Here is a 19757-nt window from a genome sequence, read left to right as displayed (position 1 = left end):
CTAGATGCTTCGTGCTTGAATGTAAGAAAATATTTCAATGATTGTAAACCTAAAAAATGTAGTTTCAGTTTTTTTATTAACTATTTTCATACCCTAATTTTATTGTTAGTGAAACTTTCCAGTTATTTGAAAGATATATACGTGTATATATATATTGTAACAACGAAAGTTAAAAACAAAAAAAGATCTAAAAAATATGTTACACCACTGTTAGGATTAGCTTATTTCTAATTACATGAATCCATAAGAAACAAGATTAGTATTTTTTTTTGTATAACAAGAATTAGTATTAGTCTTAACTCTTACCAGCTCTGTCAATGCCAGATTACATAAGTTACCCAAGGAAAAAAGGATTTGATAAATGAGTTCGTATCCCTGCTTTCAGGATGCCGTAACTGGATTTGATACTTGAATTGGCATTTTGGACTATATAACTTCGTTTGAATCTCATTAACATGTAATATAACTATTCCTAGAAAGTCATGTTACATTTAATATCTAATTTTATCATTTAAATTTTGGGCCTACAAGAAATTTTTATTGGGCTATCAATAATTAAATTTAAACAATAGATGATCAATTGGATTTATATATAGTATAAATAAAATAAATATAAATATTATCAAAAATTGTATATAAATATTTTCTCTAATTTTGTAATTAGTAATAAAATTAATGTTATTATACATTAATATATATATTTTATTATATATTAAATTTATTATACAAATAATTAGTTATCTTTTATAAAATGAAAAACATTATATCAAATTTTACTATTTTATAGTTATATCTATCATTTTAAAATAAAAAATTGTAATTAACTAAATATGATAAAATTATTTTAAATTGATAAATTAATATATTTTATTTTGACAAACATTAAAAATTTATGCTAGAAATATAATATGTTGGTAGAACGGGTTAACATTAGTAAATTAGATAATTCATGTATAAAATTAACTTATCTTAAACTTTTATATATATATATATAGTTATTATCTTAAATGAATAAACATAAAAAAATACTGATAAAGGAAATCTAGCGCTTTGAATTACGGATCAGGATCATAATAGTTGAATAAAAATAATTTTAAAATATATATAATAAAAAATACCAAATATATGTGATGATTTGAAATAATCAATTAACTTACAGCATGAAAACTATCAAATTGTTATATTTAAGATAGTTATATATAAACATTTAAATATATAAGTAACTTAAAAAATATATTCTAATTATGTAATATATATATATAAAAACATGAAAATTAATACCCGCACAGTTGTGCGGGTCCAAATCTAGTATAACTTTAATTCTAAAATAGCATGTAATTATATCACAGTTTATTTTCTAACTAGACCTAATTATCCTTGGTACAAGTTGATTAAACTACTAGATGCTTCCTGCTCCATATAAAAAAAATATTTCACGATTGTAAAACGAATGTTAAGAACAACTAGAACACCACAAGTTTGGAATATGAACATTACAGTAATCTAATCAGATTAGTATATTAATATTGTTTTTTTATAAACTTTGAAAGGTTCAAAATTTGGTCCATATAATTCTTCCGGAGCTAACCATTAATAATACTGACAGGAGCTAACCACTGATAATACAGTGTCCAAGGCGTAATTGATCATGTTGATAATTCCAGGTACAGAAGATTGTTTAATACCAAAATAACAAATTGTCTTACAAAATTCAGTGGGTAGAGTGAGAAAAGGGTGCTAATATTGTTGGTGTTTTTATAATGTAAACCAATAAAACGTTTTTATAGATAAAATTCTAAAAACAGTGACAAGAAGTACCTAATACTGATAAACCAACATAATATTTTTTTTGGTGTAAACCAACATAATATTGCCAAAGATTTGTGAATTAACTACACTATCAACCAAAAAAATATGGTATTATGTAGTTCTTCCATATAAATAATTATAAAGTGAATTAATGGATAAAATGGTGAGATGGGGACAAAAATATAATTAGTATTGATTGGACGAACTATGAATATATCGTGATGAGCCAATTGTATTAACCAAATATCAATGAGGTGGAATGAAAACGACGGCGTACTGGAAGGGCATTTGAGTGTGAGGTGACATCTCGTGTTAAACCGTTACGAAGTTTCCAAGTCGTTGCAACAATCTTTTTCAACGCGTTATGTTGAATGGTTACGTTCGCTCTCAGCCCATTGCCAACTCTTTGAGCTTTCACCAACTTTTCTGTCTTTGGTCTTTATTTTGAGCATTTATTCCTTAATCTTTATTTGTTATTTATTTAGCAAATATATAACCCAGATTCCGTAAACAAAAGTACCTAACAGAAGATGTTAATCCTCGGTGATCCCACTAAACGAAGGACGCGCTAATGCATGTGTTTTCTTTTCTGGAAGTAGGTATTTGTTGGTGTAATGTCAAGATATATTTCCAACAAAAACAAGAACACCACATTTGATTTACTTAAGGTTCGGTTATGTTTCCTTAAGCTCGTTGATGCTGCTACCATGTTATGACAGAACCGATCGATCCTGAAATTTTATGTCATATTCCTGCTCAAACTTATCATCAATGCTTACAAGTGTATCATGAGCACGGTAAAACAACTTCTTATAGTAGGACAAATGTATATATTCAGACCTCTCATAATGATCATGTGTTTTTTGTTTTTTGAAAAAAAAAATGTTTATTTACAAGTTGTTTCAAAATAACTTGCGGTTAGTCGTAAAACGCAATTTGTTATTTGTTTTTGTTGTCGTGCGTCTGATCACAATGACTGGTCACATATCGTTATTTCATATTGTTGATAGTCTTCGTGATTATTAAAAAAAAATTGCAATATGCAACTGTTGTTGCGACTAGTCGCATAATCATATGCAAATAAATAACATTTTATCGGAGGGTTCGGGTCGTGTGTCATATCGACATCTAAACGAGCATGGCCTATCTTCTTCTTCTTTTTGTTGTCAGAACAAAAGAGAACTAGAACAGATGAAATGAATGATTTGTGTTACACTATGGCTTCAATTACTGACAAGTTGAATTAGAGTTGCATTACAATAAAATTATAATTTGATGTAAGTCTCACTAAACTTATGTGATAAAACTGTAAATTTATGTAGTGAGCTTGCTATAAAAATATGAGTTAAAAAGATGTTTTTCTTCTCTGTCCATTTTATATCTTGTAGACACCATTGTTGAACCTCGACTTCTTTGGCACAGACGGGGGGCATGGCAGTGCGTTCATGTGACTGGAGGCTCCTCTGTCTAGTTTCTCTTTCTCTTTTTGCTGCCGCCGCTTCTGTCTTGCTCTTCTTAGATATGTGTGTCGTTTTGGGCTAGGGTTTGTGATGTGCCGCAGTCCACGGATCATTACATGGAACCAGCTCAGCATGGAGTTCAGGAGGTTCTGAACATTTCAACCGAAGTTCATGTTTTTCACCGTGCCAGACTTGAGAAAGATCATGCCAGACTTGAGAAAGATCATGCCAGATTTGACTTGGATCAAGCTAGATTTAGCTTGGGTCGTGATGAACCTGAAGACAGACATGGATTCTCACCCGGCGGACCATCCGAACATTCCCGTAGGAGTCCTTATCGTTACCGCCATGCATCCAATGGGTTCGGATGAACCTGGACATCAGCTGAAGAGTCATCTTTGACCAATCTGCATGGAAGACTGAGTCTTTGACTCATTAATTCAGATCTGGTCAAGATTATATTTTCTATGTATTGTTTTTACACAATTTCTTTAATTGTCTTTGACTACAAAACACTATAAATATGTAGTTCCTTTGATGAATAAAATCAGTTCAGTTTTGTTTGTTTATTTCGTTTCTTCTCTGAGTGAGAGAGAGAGAGAGTTCTTAGCTAGTTCATCGGTTTGAACCGGCTTGTTGATTTGGTGGTCAGCCAATTCATCTTTGTGTGTTGTTTGGTGGTTAGCCAACACATTCATTCTTTCTTTGGTGGTTAGCCTTAGATCGTGGGTATATCAAGATCCATTCCACATCTCTCGACGATCCTTTCAATCCATCTCAGTTCCAGAAGCGCCATTTGCTTCTCGGTTCATATCCAACACCCAGCTAAAGTGATCCTTCCCGATTTTGGTTCTATCAAGTGGTATCAGAGCCACTTTGGCTGGTTTGTTTTCATTTCATCTTCTCATCTCTCCACGATTTTTCTTTTCTTATTTCTTGGATCCGGGCTGTTCCTTTACTCCCTTGTGATCGCCTATTATAAAAAAAAAAATCGATAAAAAAAGAAAAAAAAAAGTTTTGGCTTGAATCACCTTCTGAAGAGAAATCCAGGGGGAGTGGTAGAAGAGAAATCCTGCTGGCTGAAGAGAAACCCAGCCTTAGGACAGTTAAGGCGGATCCATTTCAAAAATCTCTTCATCTTTCTTTCTCTTTTCTTTTTCCCACAAAAGTTTGTTTTGGGTTTTGATTGCTGAAATTTGACTGTCTATCATCCTTTGAACCAGTGGAAAGAACTCTGAGTGACCATCTAAAAATCGTGAGCTAAACACTTGAGAGTGTGAGGATTTTTATTTGCTAACTCTTTTGTTAAGTGTTTTCAGGATGTTTGGACTTCTCAAGAAATCAAAACCACAACAAGACGTCTACTTTCCTTTTAAAACTGTTTTTGAAAAAGAGCAATTGATTTTTGATAAGAAACGGTTTGCTTCTAATGGGTTTGACTTTGTGCAGAAACAAAAGAAGAGACAAGACATGTGCGATGATGAGAAGTGGGTCAGAAGTGGTGATCATCCCTTCACCAAAGCCAAGAGAAGCAACTGTGATGTGCCTGATCAGAATGAGCTTCAGACTTATGCCAGCTTGGAAAAGATGTTGCATAAGGCGATTCATGTTGTCCGGCAACTCAAAAAGAAGGGAAACAGCAACACTTCTTCTGCACCAAAACAGCAAAGTAATTCTTTTTCTCTTTCAAATTCTGATTTGAAAACTAATGTTTTGTCTCCTGATAAAAGCAAGGCTGTGAAAACCACAAGCAATGCTCTTTCTACCAGGTGCTTCAAATGCCATAGGGTCGGTCATTATGCCAACAAGTGCCAAAAACAGAAACCGTTGGTGAATTTGGAGAAAGCTGAAACCGAGACTGAAAAGGAAGACCCTTTGCCAATTTTCGACGACTATGCACATGAACCGAAGGAAGGGTCAGGTGGAGAGCAAAACTATGGTCATAAAGAAGGATCTTCTCTCATTCACAAACCGGACCAAACTCAAGGTGAGCAATGTTTTAATTATGGTTCATTTGCTTATAACCCTTTTCCTTTTAATGTTTCAGATTTGAGGACAAATCTTTTTGAAGAGGAAGGGAATGATGTGCCGCAGTCCACGGATCATTACATGGAACCAGCTCAGCATGGAGTTCAGGAGGTTCTGAACATTTCAACCGAAGTTCATGTTTTTCACCGTGCCAGACTTGAGAAAGATCATGCCAGACTTGAGAAAGATCATGCCAGATTTGACTTGGATCAAGCTAGACTTAGCTTGGGTCGTGATGAACCTGAAGACAGACATGGATTCTCACCCGGCGGACCATCCGAACATTCCCGTAGGAGTCCTTATCGTTACCGCCGTGCATCCAATGGGTTCGGATGAACCTGGACATCAGCTGAAGAGTCATCTTTGACCAATCTGCATGGAAGACTGAGTCTTTGACTCATTAATTCAGATCTGGTCAAGATTATATTTTCTATGTATTATTTTTACACAATTTCTTTAATTGTCTTTGACTACAAAACACTATAAATATGTAGTTCCTTTGATGAATAAAATCAGTTCAGTTTTGGTTGTTTATTTCGTTTCTTCTCTGAGTGAGAGAGAGAGAGAGTTCTTAGCTAGTTCATCGGTTTGAACCGGCTTGTTGATTTGGTGGTAAGCCAATTCATCTTTGTGTGTTGTTTGGTGGTTAGCCAACACATTCATTCTTTCTTTGGTGGTTAGCCTTAGATCGTGGGTATATCAAGAGCCATTCCGCATCTCTTGACGATCCTTTCAATCCATCTCAGTTCCAGAGCGCCATTTGCTTCTCGGTTCATATCCAACACCCAGCTAAAGTGATCCTTCCCGATTTTGGTTCTATCAGTTTGGCTCCGATAATTGCTCCGCTGCATAGGGGTTTGATTCCGGTGATCTCTCAACTTTCTCTGATACTATGGCGAGAAGGTCAAGCGGTAGGTGGTGGTTGCAGTCGGCTTATGGAGTTTGGTGGAGATCGATTTTCTCTCTCTCAGATCTTGACCGACTTCCTCTGTCCGTGAGGAGGAGGGCTGCAGTGTCTTCTTCGAGTCTTTGGCAGTCCGCTGTTCATGGCCAGGAGGGAAATTGGCTCAGAAAGGTGGCTCTCATTGGTTTCTCGATGTTCCCCTCCTTAGTGTGGTGTGCGTTGGTGAGTTTCTCTACCACGGCGGCAATTTCTTGAGCTTCAAAACGCAGTTGGGTTGGTGTCTGAGCTCTATGGCCGGCGCGCATTGGTCATGTCAGAGGTTTAAAGAGTTGTCGTCTATGCCGCTTCGAGTGGCTTTCTGCTTTGCCTCCTCATCTTCGGTCCTCCTCTTGAGGTCCCTGCTCTGTTTGTTTTGTCCCTTGCCAGCCAGGAATGAAGAAGCAACGGACACTATTCTCAAATTCCTGTTCTTGATATGGCAATAGACGGTTCTAGCAACTCCAATTTTAGTTCGTCGGTTCTTGGCGACGACGGGTGTGTGGTGGTTCTCGGGTCACTGACCGCCACTTCCTAATGCTCGGTCTTAGCTAACATCCCAATATCACATAGACTTGCTTGAGATCTCTGTGGTGGTGTGCTTGACAATTGTGTGCAGGTTGGCCTCGGAGTGGGGTGTACGGAGGGTGCAGTCCATTTAGCTCGGAGCGGCATCATGTAGAGACCATTCTCGGGCCTAATAAATGCTCGGTATTGGTTGTTGCAGGTGTGTTAGGCCTCTGTTGTTACTGTAAGTTCTTGTGGGCCACTGCTATAAAGTCTCGACAAACTGTTTTCGGATAAGTGACTAAAATTACTGGAATCCCGACTCTCGTTTGAACTTGACTCATTCTTTTCTGGCAATTTGTTGTTGGAGACTTGGTTTAACTTCGGAAAAATGGTTTTAGTTGTTGTGTCTGTCTATCTCGTCTTAACTAGTTGAGTCTATGTTTAGATTTTTATTTTCGGTTTCTTTGTTTCTTGTCACCTCTATAACTTCTGTCAAAAAAAAAATATTGGTAATAATATATTTACACTTTTACCAAAAAAAAAAAGGAAAACAAATATGAGTTATTATTATTTTTTCTAATTATTGATTGGTTACGTTTTTGTGCATAAGTTACAGTTATGTCTTATTTTATATTTTTATAAATATCAGTAACATAATAATTATCATAAATTAAATAAATAGTTATCATAAATTAAATAAATAGTTATTATGAATTTAATAGAAATATGACTTAATACATTTTCAAAATTATTGACTCATAAATTTTTTAATGTATAAGTTTCAGTATGTAGTATTTTTTAAAAATTATAAATATCAATAAAATAATAGTTATTATAAATTTAATAAATAGATTTAAAATATTCAATTAAATTAAAATTAAGGAAATATATGTATGTGTATATTCTAACAAAATGTACCTATATATTAGCAATTAAATTATAGATATGTTTTTGATAAGTAATTCAAATGAAAATGATAGTTTATAAACATCTTTGAGTAACCGGTAAATAGCTGTATAAAAAAATTTGAAAATATTTGATCAACTAACAAAAAACTAAACGTGATACATTATGTTAAAAAAATATTCTTTTGCTAAAACTCAAAAACGTATTATAACTAGAAATAACTAAACATAAAACCAAAAAAAATAGTAACTCAATTCTTAATACGTGTAATTTTGTTTGATGTTAAGTTATCAATTGAGTTGTCAATTTTTTTAAAGGGATAAACTCAAAATTATAACTCAAGTACAATACATTATAATTCCAACTTTAACTCAAGAAAATAAAAATAATGCATGATTGATAACATTTTTGAGTTATACTCCTAACTCAAAATTAACCAAAAGTAAGATATTGAAGTTGACTCTACAAAATTGACTTGTGTTACCACAAGTCCGAAGTCTTGGATGAGAACATAACCTGACGTGGAAAACGTTCCAATACAGTTTGATTCCTTGCGGCAGTAACAAAAACATGTTGCAGAACTCTGAAAAAGCAAATTTTCTATACAATTAATATTTTGTTACTAATAAAAGTGATTCGTTTAGCTCTTTTTTTAACATTCCTAATGATTTATAAAGTCTGGTAGTTAGCTGTTAGGTGTCTTTAATCCTTATATACTTATAGTAAACCTTAATGGAGTCGGTTATCGAATAATTTGTTTCCATGCTTTTGTAACACACACGAAATATAAAAATGTTTGGCTTTCAACAAAGTGTTATATGTGCATATCTTCTGCGATGATTTACTTCTTTATTGCTCCTTGCAAAAGTCACGCCGTGGAATCATAATCAACATGTATCACAGTGCATAATTTGATAGGTCTCTACTCTTTAGTAAATCTTAGTTCCACGATATGGATATGATACACTGGACTTTATTTTGTCCATCCAAACTTTTGTTTGTCACATAAGATGTCTTAATTTTTCTCAACGCAATATTTAAAAGAGAAATATTTTAAAATAGTACTAAAACAAGTTTTTGTCTAAATATACTTATGATTAATACAATGTCAAGTCCTAATAAAAGAACTATACATAAAGGTGGATTCAAAAGACCGGCTAAGAAAGTAGTATTATTTGGAACTTTTTTTTTGCTAGATTATGAGTAATTTTTATATTTTCAGGTGAGATATATTCTTTTGATGCAAATAACAAGATTTTTTTTCTTCAAATAGCAGTTATTCAAAATAAATATGTATCTGCTAATAACTAGATACTTAATTAAATATATTAAAATAATTTTAAAAACGCAAAGTTTTTAAATATCAAATTATACAATAATATATATTATATTTAAATTTATGGTTTAATGATTATAATTTACAGTTTATTATATAGAGGGTGAAGATGAGATTTAGTTTTATGGTAGTTTAGTTTTTTTATTTTTTAGTGAATGGTATTTTCTAAAAAATTTCCTTGTATACTATTTTGTCGTAAAAACTTTTATAGTGATACATGATTTTGTCTTCTTTAAATTGGAATGTAGGAAATAATAGTATATGAATTGTTTTTAGATAGACCCCATTTTCTTATCCGAATGTTTTGAAAAAAAAATTGTCAACCAAATGTTTTTAGATAGACTAAACTTTTAATATATGCAGAAAACGTTTAAACAAAAACTCATGTAACATTTCTTTCGAAAAATAATCAATCTCTGAAAATGTCCTTGATTCTTTATTTTTGGTTTATAATTCTTGTTATTAGTTTTTGGCAAAATAAATTCTTGTTATTAGTTTAAAGTTTTATTTTGTGAAGACAAATAATGCAAGGAATTTGTGAAAAATGATTCAAACAAATTATTCACGACCAGTAGTATCTTAGATATTAACATAAATCTAAGTGACAAGACGCCACGCCAACAGTATAATATATATGTTCATAATTCTGGATAACAAATAACCAACTGCTTAATGGTTTTCTAGTTGTTATCCGTTGTCAATTATTTTTTGAGTTCACATACGTCCAAAGCGGCCATACTTTGACGGAGAAATCATCGAGGTCTCCTGAAAAACAATAAAAGTAATAATCATAATAACCATACTAAATGCAATAATAGATGATACTAAAGAAAAAAAAAAAGATGATACTAATAATAATGGTAATATTTTGCTATTAAAAAGTTTAACGAAACCCGTGATAGTGGAATATCATATTTGGCAAAATAATTATTGATATCAGTAAATATTACCGGCAACGGACAAATGACATTAAGTGTAAAATACTAAATAGCTTCACGATACACTCATGACCACCGACTCTTCCCTTAACCACCTCTCCTTTCTAATTATTTTGCATTATTATGTAACTGCTTCTTTTATTATAAGTTAGTCATATTTTTAAAAAGAAGTAGGAAACACCAAACACTAATTAATGATAATTAATTTAATTGTCAATGACATTATGTTTGCTTCCGTGGGATTGGTTGGTATGTAGTTTTCACATCTCAAAGAATAAAACAGGCTCAAAAGCTGGCAAAAGCTTCTTCTTTATTGGCGTCTCTACATGATCATACTAGATGTTTACCACACATACTACTACCATATGAATATGAAAAAGGAACCGGTGGTGGAAAGAGAGAACCATTCATAAACAGGAGAACCGAAAAAGAAAAAAAAAAGTGAACAACAACTATATGTAGCGCAAACCCAACATGATGAATAAATAACTCATCTTCTTTTTTTTTTTTGGGAATATCTCTTATTCGTACAGTATATTTTACTTACTATGTTTCAATAACTTTAAAGCAGAATGTTTGTATAACATGTTATGTTTTGTTTGGCTCTAAAAAAAGAATGGTCACATCGCAAATAAGTTGGTTCATCTTCCGCAATGTATTAGAAAAGCAGAAATTTTACTATATACACTATATAACGCTTTTGTCGACAAAAAAACTATATAACCCTTTTAATAACACATGATATCAAGCTGTAACACAATCACACGTAAAAGTATGTTTATTTACAGTTGCATTAACAGCTAACAAATATGAACAGTTGAAATCAAAAGAAATGAATATTTATTTATTTTCAAAAAAGTTTATTTGTAGACTGTCAATATTTATCTGAATTATCCTATCTAATTTAAAACATAAATTATTCGACATTTAAATGAAATTAACCAAGATTATCATAAAAATATCTGGAATGAACCAAAATCCGATTTTGATCCCAAATATTCTTACATACTAGTCGGTTTCTATTTTTTATTATCGTAGCCAAATTAAAACCAAATCAAATTATATAAATACCTGGATGGTAATACATCCTTTTAGAACAAAAAAAAATCAAAAAAAAAAAACCAAAAACCGAACAGCCATGATATTTGGTTCAACTATTTATGACTAAAGAATAGACTTTGTAGCGTGTTACAAAAAAAAAGAAGAGAGAATAGACTTTCGTAGCAGATAACAGCTGTTAATGAAAACGAAGAAAATATAAAATTAACATAAAAACAAGTATATAACGTATACTTTTGCAACCCTAGGGAGAAAGAAGCTAAGCAAAAATCGAATCTCACACCTCACACTCTCTCTCCTTCACATAACATCTATCTTCTTCTTCTTCTTCCTCCACATTCTCTCTCTCTCTTTCCTCGCAGATGTCTGGTTGTGTGGTGGTGATATGAAGAACACCACTCAATCTCTCCTCCTCCTCTTCTTCTTCTTCTTCTTCTCTGTCCACTCTCTCTCCATTTCATCCAATGCTCCTCTCACCGACAACGAAGTCCGCTTCATCCAACGCCGACAGCTTCTCTACTACCGCGACGAGTTCGGCGACCGTGGAGAGAACGTGACCGTAGATCCGTCTCTCGTCTTCGAGAACCCAAGACTCCGAAGTGCTTACATAGCTCTTCAAGCTTGGAAGCAAGCCATCCTCTCTGATCCCAACAACATCACCCTCAACTGGATCGGATCCAATGTCTGTACCTACACCGGAGTTTTCTGCTCTCGCGCTCCCGATAACCGCCGGATCCGTACAGTCGCCGGTATCGATCTCAACCACGCCGATATCGCGGGGTACCTACCCGAGGAGCTCGGTTTGTTGACGGATCTCGCCTTGTTCCACGTCAACACGAACCGTTTCTGTGGAACGGTTCCGCACAAGTTCAAGCATCTCAAGCTCCTCTTCGAGCTCGATCTCAGCAACAACCGATTCGCCGGGAAGTTCCCTGCGGTGGTTCTTGATTTGCCGTCGTTGAAGTTCTTGGATCTCCGGTTCAACGAGTTTGAAGGTACTGTCCCCAAAGAGCTCTTTAGCAAACCGTTAGATGCGATTTTCATTAATCATAACCGGTTCCGGTTTGAGTTACCGGATAATTTCGGGGATTCGCCGGTTTCGGTAGTGGTGCTAGCGAATAACCGGTTCCATGGTTGTATACCGTCGAGTTTTGTTGAGATGAAGAATCTGAATGAGATTATTTTCATGAACAATGGGTTGAACTCTTGTTTGCCTGGGGATATCGGGAGGCTGAAGAACGTGACGGTGTTTGATGTTAGCTTTAACGAGCTTGTGGGGCCGTTGCCGGAAAGTGTCGGCGGGATGGTGTCGGTGGAGCAGTTGAATGTGGCTCATAATCGGTTGTCGGGGAAGATTCCGGCGAGTATTTGTCAGCTTCCTAAGCTTGAGAATTTCACTTACAGCTACAATTTCTTCACCGGCGAGGCTCCTGTGTGTCTCAGGTTGCCGGAGTTTGATGACCGGAGGAATTGTTTGCCGTCGCGTCCTGCTCAGAGGTCTTCGGAGCAATGTGCAGCGTTTTTGTCTCGGCCTCCGGTGGATTGTGAATCTTTTAAGTGTGGTCGTTCTGTTACACCCCTTCCTCCGATTGTACCTCAATTACCTCCGCCGCCTCCACCGTCGCCACCTCCACCATCACCCGTCTATTCTCCTCCTCCTCCTCCCCCTGTCTACTCCCCTCCTCCGCCTCCCCCTGTCTACTCCCCTCCACCACCACCTCCTCCTCCACCACCACCACCCGTCTACTCTCCTCCACCACCACCACCACCACCGCCTCCACCTCCACCTGTTTATTCTCCCCCTCCACCTCCACCACCACCACCGCCTCCTCCACCTGTATACTCTCCCCCTCCACCACCACCGCCGCCTCCACCTCCACCGCCACCAGTCTACTCTCCACCGCCACCTCCACCTCCACCACCGCCTCCACCACCACCAGTTTACTCTTCCCCACCACCACCACCACCACCGCCTCCACCAGTTTACTCTTCGCCACCACCACCGCCAGTATATTCATCTCCTCCACCACCAGCTCCAATTTATTGCACTCGCCCTCCCCCACCGCCGTGCCCCTCACCTCCACCACCGCCACATTACTCACCTCCACCACCACCTCACCATTCTTCTCCCCCACCATACTATTACAGCTCACCTCCGCCACCACCACCACATCACTCATCTCCTCCCCCATACTACTACAATTCCCCACCACCCCCGCATCACTCACCTCCACCACCATACTACTACAATTCACCACCACCGCCGCATCATTCATCTCCTCCACCATACTACTACAATTCACCACCACCACCACACCATTCGCCACCTCCCCCACCAATGTATCCTCACTCCCCACCACCACCACCACCACATTCCCCACCACCGCCTCCTCGTTATTCCCCTCCTCCACCTCCACCTTGTATCGAGCCACCCCCACCCCCTCCCTGCATAGAGTACTCACCACCTCCTCCAGTTTACAGCTCTCCGCCTCCACCATCAGTTCATTACAGCTCTCCGCCGCCACCATCAGTCCATTACAGCTCCCCACCTCCACCGACAGTCTATTACAGCTCTCCGCCTCCACCACCGCCATCTCCTGAATATGAGGGGCCATTACCGCCAGTGATCGGAGTATCCTATGCTTCTCCTCCACCTCCACCCTTCTATTGATTCTTGGACAGGTAAAACCCAAATATAAAGCCATGTCGTTTCCAATTACTCTATGTAAGATTGAAAATCTAAAAACCGTCATTGTTCATAGATTGTTTTACAGAGATTAAGCGAGTGATCAAGATTGTCTTAGAAGATTTATTTGATGAAAATAAGAACAAAAAGAAGAAGAGATTATTATGGTTTCCAGGAAACAAAAAAAGTTGTATGTATAGAGGGATGATGATATAATCGGAGCAACATCTTCTGCTCCATTGTTTTTCAATTTGTGAGATTAATTTTATTTTTGTGTTATTTTTCATAGTGAAACTCAGCAAGCAACATTTTTCTCTTTTGGTTTTTCGTATTTGATCTATCAGACGAGCCGTAGAGGCTTATTACATTTATTTTTCATTTCTCCATTCACAGAGTTCCACCATATACATAGCGCGCATTCATCTTTGTTTAGTTAACACGCATGTCTTGAAAATTTAAATTTTTATTCAAATTTTTCTCACAATATTTATGGACGATAATCAGAATTGCGTTATATTCCATCTTTTCTGCACTAGTAGTAAGCTCATGAAATAATCAACTCATAATAAACAAATAGCAAAAGAAAAGTGAGAGGAATAAGAGCCTTGATTAACGCAAAAATTTCAGTAAGAGTGCTGTTGACTTGAACAAAGAGAAAAAAAATTTAGTCAGATTTGAATCCTTAATTTGTGGGTCGCTGCAATTCCTTACACTTTTTCTTTGTTTAATTTTAAACCCTTTTTGTTGTGTTGAAAATTGAAACTGGATTATTTAAATACTCAAAAGAGGGAAAATAAAGAAACAGTAGAATTTCTGCCGACAAAACAGAAATATTTTGTTTTCGTCATTTCAACGATTTCATGCGTCAGTTCATTTTTTTCTATTTTGAATGTATATATCGTTCTAAATTTCTAATACATTTGTACTTTACGAGTTACATTGATTTTTATTATATATTTTTTTGTAACTGACATTGATTTTTATTAATTAAATTTCATTTTTTGGGTGCCACGATTTTCCTTTTTGGTGGTAAAACATATTATAGTATAGATAAAAAAATCCTGATAAATGTCGGTCGAACCGAACTTGTGCTATTTTTGGAAAACTTTCAGCCATATCGACAGGAGAACAACGTTTTTTTTTGTCCGAGTCAAATCGGTCACAATAACATGTGAATGTATTAGCTGTGTCCTATGCGAAAACTTGTAGCTATTTCTTTGTAAAATTACAGTGTTGTGTTTCTTACTATTTATTTAGCCTTACAAAATGGATTCTTGTAATGATTTACAGATAAACATGTTGCCATTAGATAATTTTGGTAATTCTATTGTGATATGAAGACATTATAATATTTTTTTTTTCTCAAAAAACTTCATGAATAGTCAGATTAGCTCTTATAAGTTTAATCGTGTGTATAACTTACGAAGGCATTATATAGATTTGAGTGGGTGAGTTAGAAGAGCGTGGACAAATATTTTCACCACATAGAAAGGGGACCGACAAAAGGATGATGTCTTCACGGAGTGGGGCTGACAAGTCTGTACTTTTTTCTTGTTCACATATGATTTACTAGGGGTGGGCATTTTACCCGAAATCCGAAGTGGCACCCGAACCCGATCCGAAAAACCCGAACCGAAATCCGAACCGAAGTAGCAAAATATCCGAACGGGTATTGAATTAGGAGAGATTGGATATCCGAACCCGAACGGGTAATATCCGAATCCAAATGGATATCCGAAAATAACCGAACATATGATAATCAACCTTATATTTATAGTTTACATCTTTCATTTTATATAAAATATTTATATTGATACTACACATACTTTAAATTCATATGATATACATACAATTACGTAGAAGATGATTTGCTATTCGCTTAAAATACATGTCAAACTTCTTATTTCAGCAATTAACAAAAAGTTACATCCAAAAATTAAAAACAATAACCAAATTAATGTCTTTTTAGTTTGAAAATGTTATGTCCAAATATAATAACCATGCAATCTATTAAAAATAAAAAATAGTTAAGTGAAAAGTTATATATTTAAATATAAGAAATTTGAGAAATGAAAATTTTCATTTTTTTTTCTTCAAAATCTAAATATCCGAACCCGATCCGAAATAACCGAAACCGAACTTAAAATACCCGAACCCGACCCGAAGTACAGAAATACCCGAACGGGTTCTACACCTCTATACCGAAATACCCGAAAATCCGAAATACCCGACCCGAACCCGAACGGGTACCCGAACGCCCACCCCTATGATTTACCATATATACTTTTTTTATTAAAACTCACCTCTCATTTCATTTCCAAAATTTAATGGATTTCCACTATTCAAAAACCAAAATAGAATTCTTTTCTTTAACGTGTAAGGAAAAAATTGTCCAAAATATCGAACTTTATTGGAATTTAATGCTCTTTAATACAGTTGCAACTTGCAAGTCAGTATTTTCCAGTGACATTTTTTGTGTTCTTAGATTTTTAATGGTGGAAAGGATATAGTATAAAACTTTACCAAACTATGTGAAAGCATCTATTAGACTATAACCCGAAAGGCCGAAACAAAGTAAGAAAACTCTCTGTAACAATTTATTTTTTCAGGCTCTATGATATTTGGGATAAAAGCACAAATTATTTAATTCAGTTAAATATAAAAGACTGTAAAATATGACTGGTCAAATAGTTCAATAAAATTTAATTTAATCTAAAATAGAAACATTCTCTAAATATCTACATTATGAAATAGAGTGACTGGGTGGTACTATTCTAAATAGAAAGTAATCATTCAATATTCTATTTTGAAGTTATTATTTCTTTTCTAATTTGCAAAATGATCGATATGTTTCTAGTTTTTTTTAATCAAATTTTCCAGTTTTCTTAATATTACATTGTTCTATAAAATATCCAAAGTATCTCTTTTTAATATGCCAAAATAAAAAATTCGAAGTATTTGTCTTTCTGAAATGTTTTCTAGTGAAAAGGGAAAAATAAACGAATATATTTACGTAAATGAAAAGACATAACAGAGTTTTCTGCTAAGGAAAAATGAAAAAAAATTTGGTTTCTCTTCAAATGAAAAGAAAAAAAAAATCTGTAGAGAATTTATGACATGAGGTAGTATGCTAGACAGAAAGTCAAGGCCACCACTGGTGGTGGATAAACAAGTATCAAAAATGCAAAAGGAGTGAACACGGTTGTTTGTAGAGTATGCATTTGTTAGTTACCAGACAGTTATTGGTGCGATGAGCTTGACTTCTTGAGACCATCTGATGAATGCATCAGCAAAAGTTCTCTTTGACGAGTAAAGTGCCATGTTATCCAGCTTTCTAACTTTATTCATCATATTGTTTTGATTCTTTAAAAGAGCAGATCAAAAATACTTCTACAACTGATCCAAATGATCATAAAATATATAACTATTTGATACTATACGATTTGCCCTCACAAACCTAGTGGAATTAAGTGATTCCTCCAAACAAATTTATATATGAAAGTAGGTGATTCGCTTAAAGCCGAGTGACTGTTTCAACCAAAAAAATTACAAAGTAAAAACAATACAAACTTTTATAATAAAAACAAGTGTGGTATTTAAAAAAAAAAGGGAAAACTGTTTTTTTAGAGCAAAAAAATAGTAACTATGTCCCTTTAGACTAATCTATATTTTGTGTCATATTTTCCTATAATACCCTTTAATATTTATGAAAATAATTTTAATAAATAGTTTTACAAACAAAAAAAATTTGGAAAAATAGTAACATTTGTTAAAATACCTATATGAACTTAATGGTATATTTTCCAGTTATAAAAAAGTTAAAATTATAAATTTCAGATTATGTTCTAAAAAAAGTAGAAATGACATTCTACGAAGTAGAAAACGAAATCTACTTTTTTCATTGAATCTACAATGTTTAGAATACGTGATCTACGTAAATAGGAGTATTCTACAAATATGTAGAATACACATTCCGCGCTTAACCTACCATTCTAAAGTTCTTAGAAATCAAAATCTACACATTAATCTAATTCTAAAACATGTAGAAACCGACTTCTACAGATTTACTATAAATCTAAAACATGTAGAAATCAAATTCTAAAAATTACTATAATTCTACAAAACTGTAGAAATTGATTTCTACATATTAGTTATATTCTACGGATAAGAAATCAGTTCCTAAAAATATGGAAACAAAATATTTGAGAATATTCACTTATATATTTTTTTAAAAAATCGATTTTAAAAAAAAAAAAAAAAAAAAACGAAAAAGAACAAAAAAAAAACGACAAATCGAGTTTGGGTGAGAATTTGATTTTCTCCCCCTTTGTTCGTGAATGGGAAATTAAGGATTTCGTCCCAGAGAAATCGAGTTTAAAGAGTTGAAATCATGCTTAGTCGGTTCAAATCAAGTGGGAATCAACCCGGATATAATCATACAAAACCAAAAAAATCGATTTGGGATTCTTTCCTGGGCACGGGATCGATCGATCTATCCTTAGTGGATCGGTCGATCTGTAAAGAATCGACCTTCGCCGATCGAGTGAAATGGACCAGGTCGATCAGTATATATTTCGCGTTTTTTTGTTCTGAATAATTATCGGGATCGATCGATCCACTGTAACTTGTAAAGCTGGATCGATCGATCCCGCTTGTCGAACTCATTATTTATCTTTTTAAAAAAATTACAATTTTAAGGGCATTACTGCCATTTTCGAAAAAAATAGTCTAATAGGACATAAAGTAGTACAGATTAGTCTAAAGGGACATAGTTACCTTTTTTTTGCTCTAAAAAAACAGATTTCCCAAAAAAAAAAGAGATTGTATATGGGCTATGTTGTGGAGTTTCCTAAGCCCATGAATTCAGACTAGTAAAAAACGGGTATAATATTGTAAACCCTCTGGTAAATTTTCATATTTATTGCCAATCACACTCCTAATTCCCTTAAATGTTTAAATATTCTAATCTCTTATATGTAACGTATTGCATTTTGACGTTTTTCAAAAAATTAATTAGTCATTCGCAAGTTTTTTTTTCTTCTCCAAAATGGCATAGTTCACGAGTTTCTTATAGATGCTTGGTTAGAAAAATCCAAGTATGTCTATTTGGAAGTAGAACTTAGCCGATAAGACCATAATCATTTTCAGTCTTGTTTTTTATTTCCATCGCTTTCTTTACGTTTGAAAAGGAAGTTATACTTAATATATATTCGAATAAAATCAATTTGTAGCTGAAGATTTCACTAATAATAAATCAAGATATTCAAGTATGTATGGATAAAAGATTTTAAATTATTGCTGGCATATCTAATTTAGGGCATGGTTTATCTATTGGATAAATGAATCAACCACATTTCCTTCAAAGCATTCTGCGCCAATCTGACAAAGATTATAACGATGTTGCCATCTTTCTCTAGTTACTTTGATGAATTATTGTCCTATATGATTTTTTGTTTTCACATTTTTTTCTTGATTCTCTAATCTTTGAACTGCAAAGTTGTTTGGTTGGCTCCAAAGACTAGAAAATGACTACTCATAATTTGATATATCAATGAATAGAAAATGGACTATAAGGACCACCAAAAGGGACTAATAAAAGTAAAGGTTAAGCTAATTGCCACAAGGAATCTCCCAAAAACCAAATTGCTTTGGTCTAGTGGTATAGGAACTCCAGCTGGAGTGCCCGCCCCTGGGTTCGAGCTTTGGCCACTGCGGAATTTACATATGGGCTGCAGCATCCGAGACCGAAGACCGTTACACGGTGAGCCACATGGTGACGTCCTGGCAGTGTCCATGCTCACTTCGGTCTCTAGTCTGGACCACTTCGGTGGGGCCAGGATACTCAGTTAGCAAAAAAAAAAAAAAAGAATCTCCCAAATCTGTAAGATATGAAATCTTTACATCAACAGAGCGTACCTACGAAAAAGAAATAGGAATTTGAACAATTGTAAACTAAATTGTTTTCCCCTTTAATCGCGACTGAAAGGTGGATCGTATTTAAGACTTAAATAAGAAAGCTGGACAATTAGGTTTAACTACTGCCCCATGTGCTTTGCACATAGTTATGGACATTAATGGATGCATC

At 34.6% G+C, this 19757-nt stretch overlaps 1 protein-coding gene across 1 annotated transcript; it reads left to right on the top strand.

Annotated features, from left to right (window-relative positions):
• Positions 1 to 11127: 11127 nt before the first annotated feature.
• LOC125607048 (leucine-rich repeat extensin-like protein 4) lies at positions 11128 to 14043 on the top strand. The gene is made up of 2 exons (XM_048776599.1): positions 11128 to 13668; positions 13749 to 14043. Exon 1 carries the CDS (start codon positions 11372 to 11374, stop codon positions 13655 to 13657), a length of 2286 nt encoding a protein of 761 aa, XP_048632556.1. The 5' UTR covers positions 11128 to 11371; the 3' UTR covers positions 13658 to 13668; positions 13749 to 14043.
• The last annotated feature ends 5714 nt before the right edge of the window (positions 14044 to 19757 follow it).

This window comes from Brassica napus, chromosome A3 (genome assembly GCF_020379485.1).
Source record: "Brassica napus cultivar Da-Ae chromosome A3, Da-Ae, whole genome shotgun sequence".
In the NCBI taxonomy this organism is placed as follows: domain Eukaryota; kingdom Viridiplantae; phylum Streptophyta; class Magnoliopsida; order Brassicales; family Brassicaceae; genus Brassica; species Brassica napus.
Note: the sequence above shows the minus strand (reverse complement) of the source record. Positions and strands in the feature narration are given on the sequence as shown.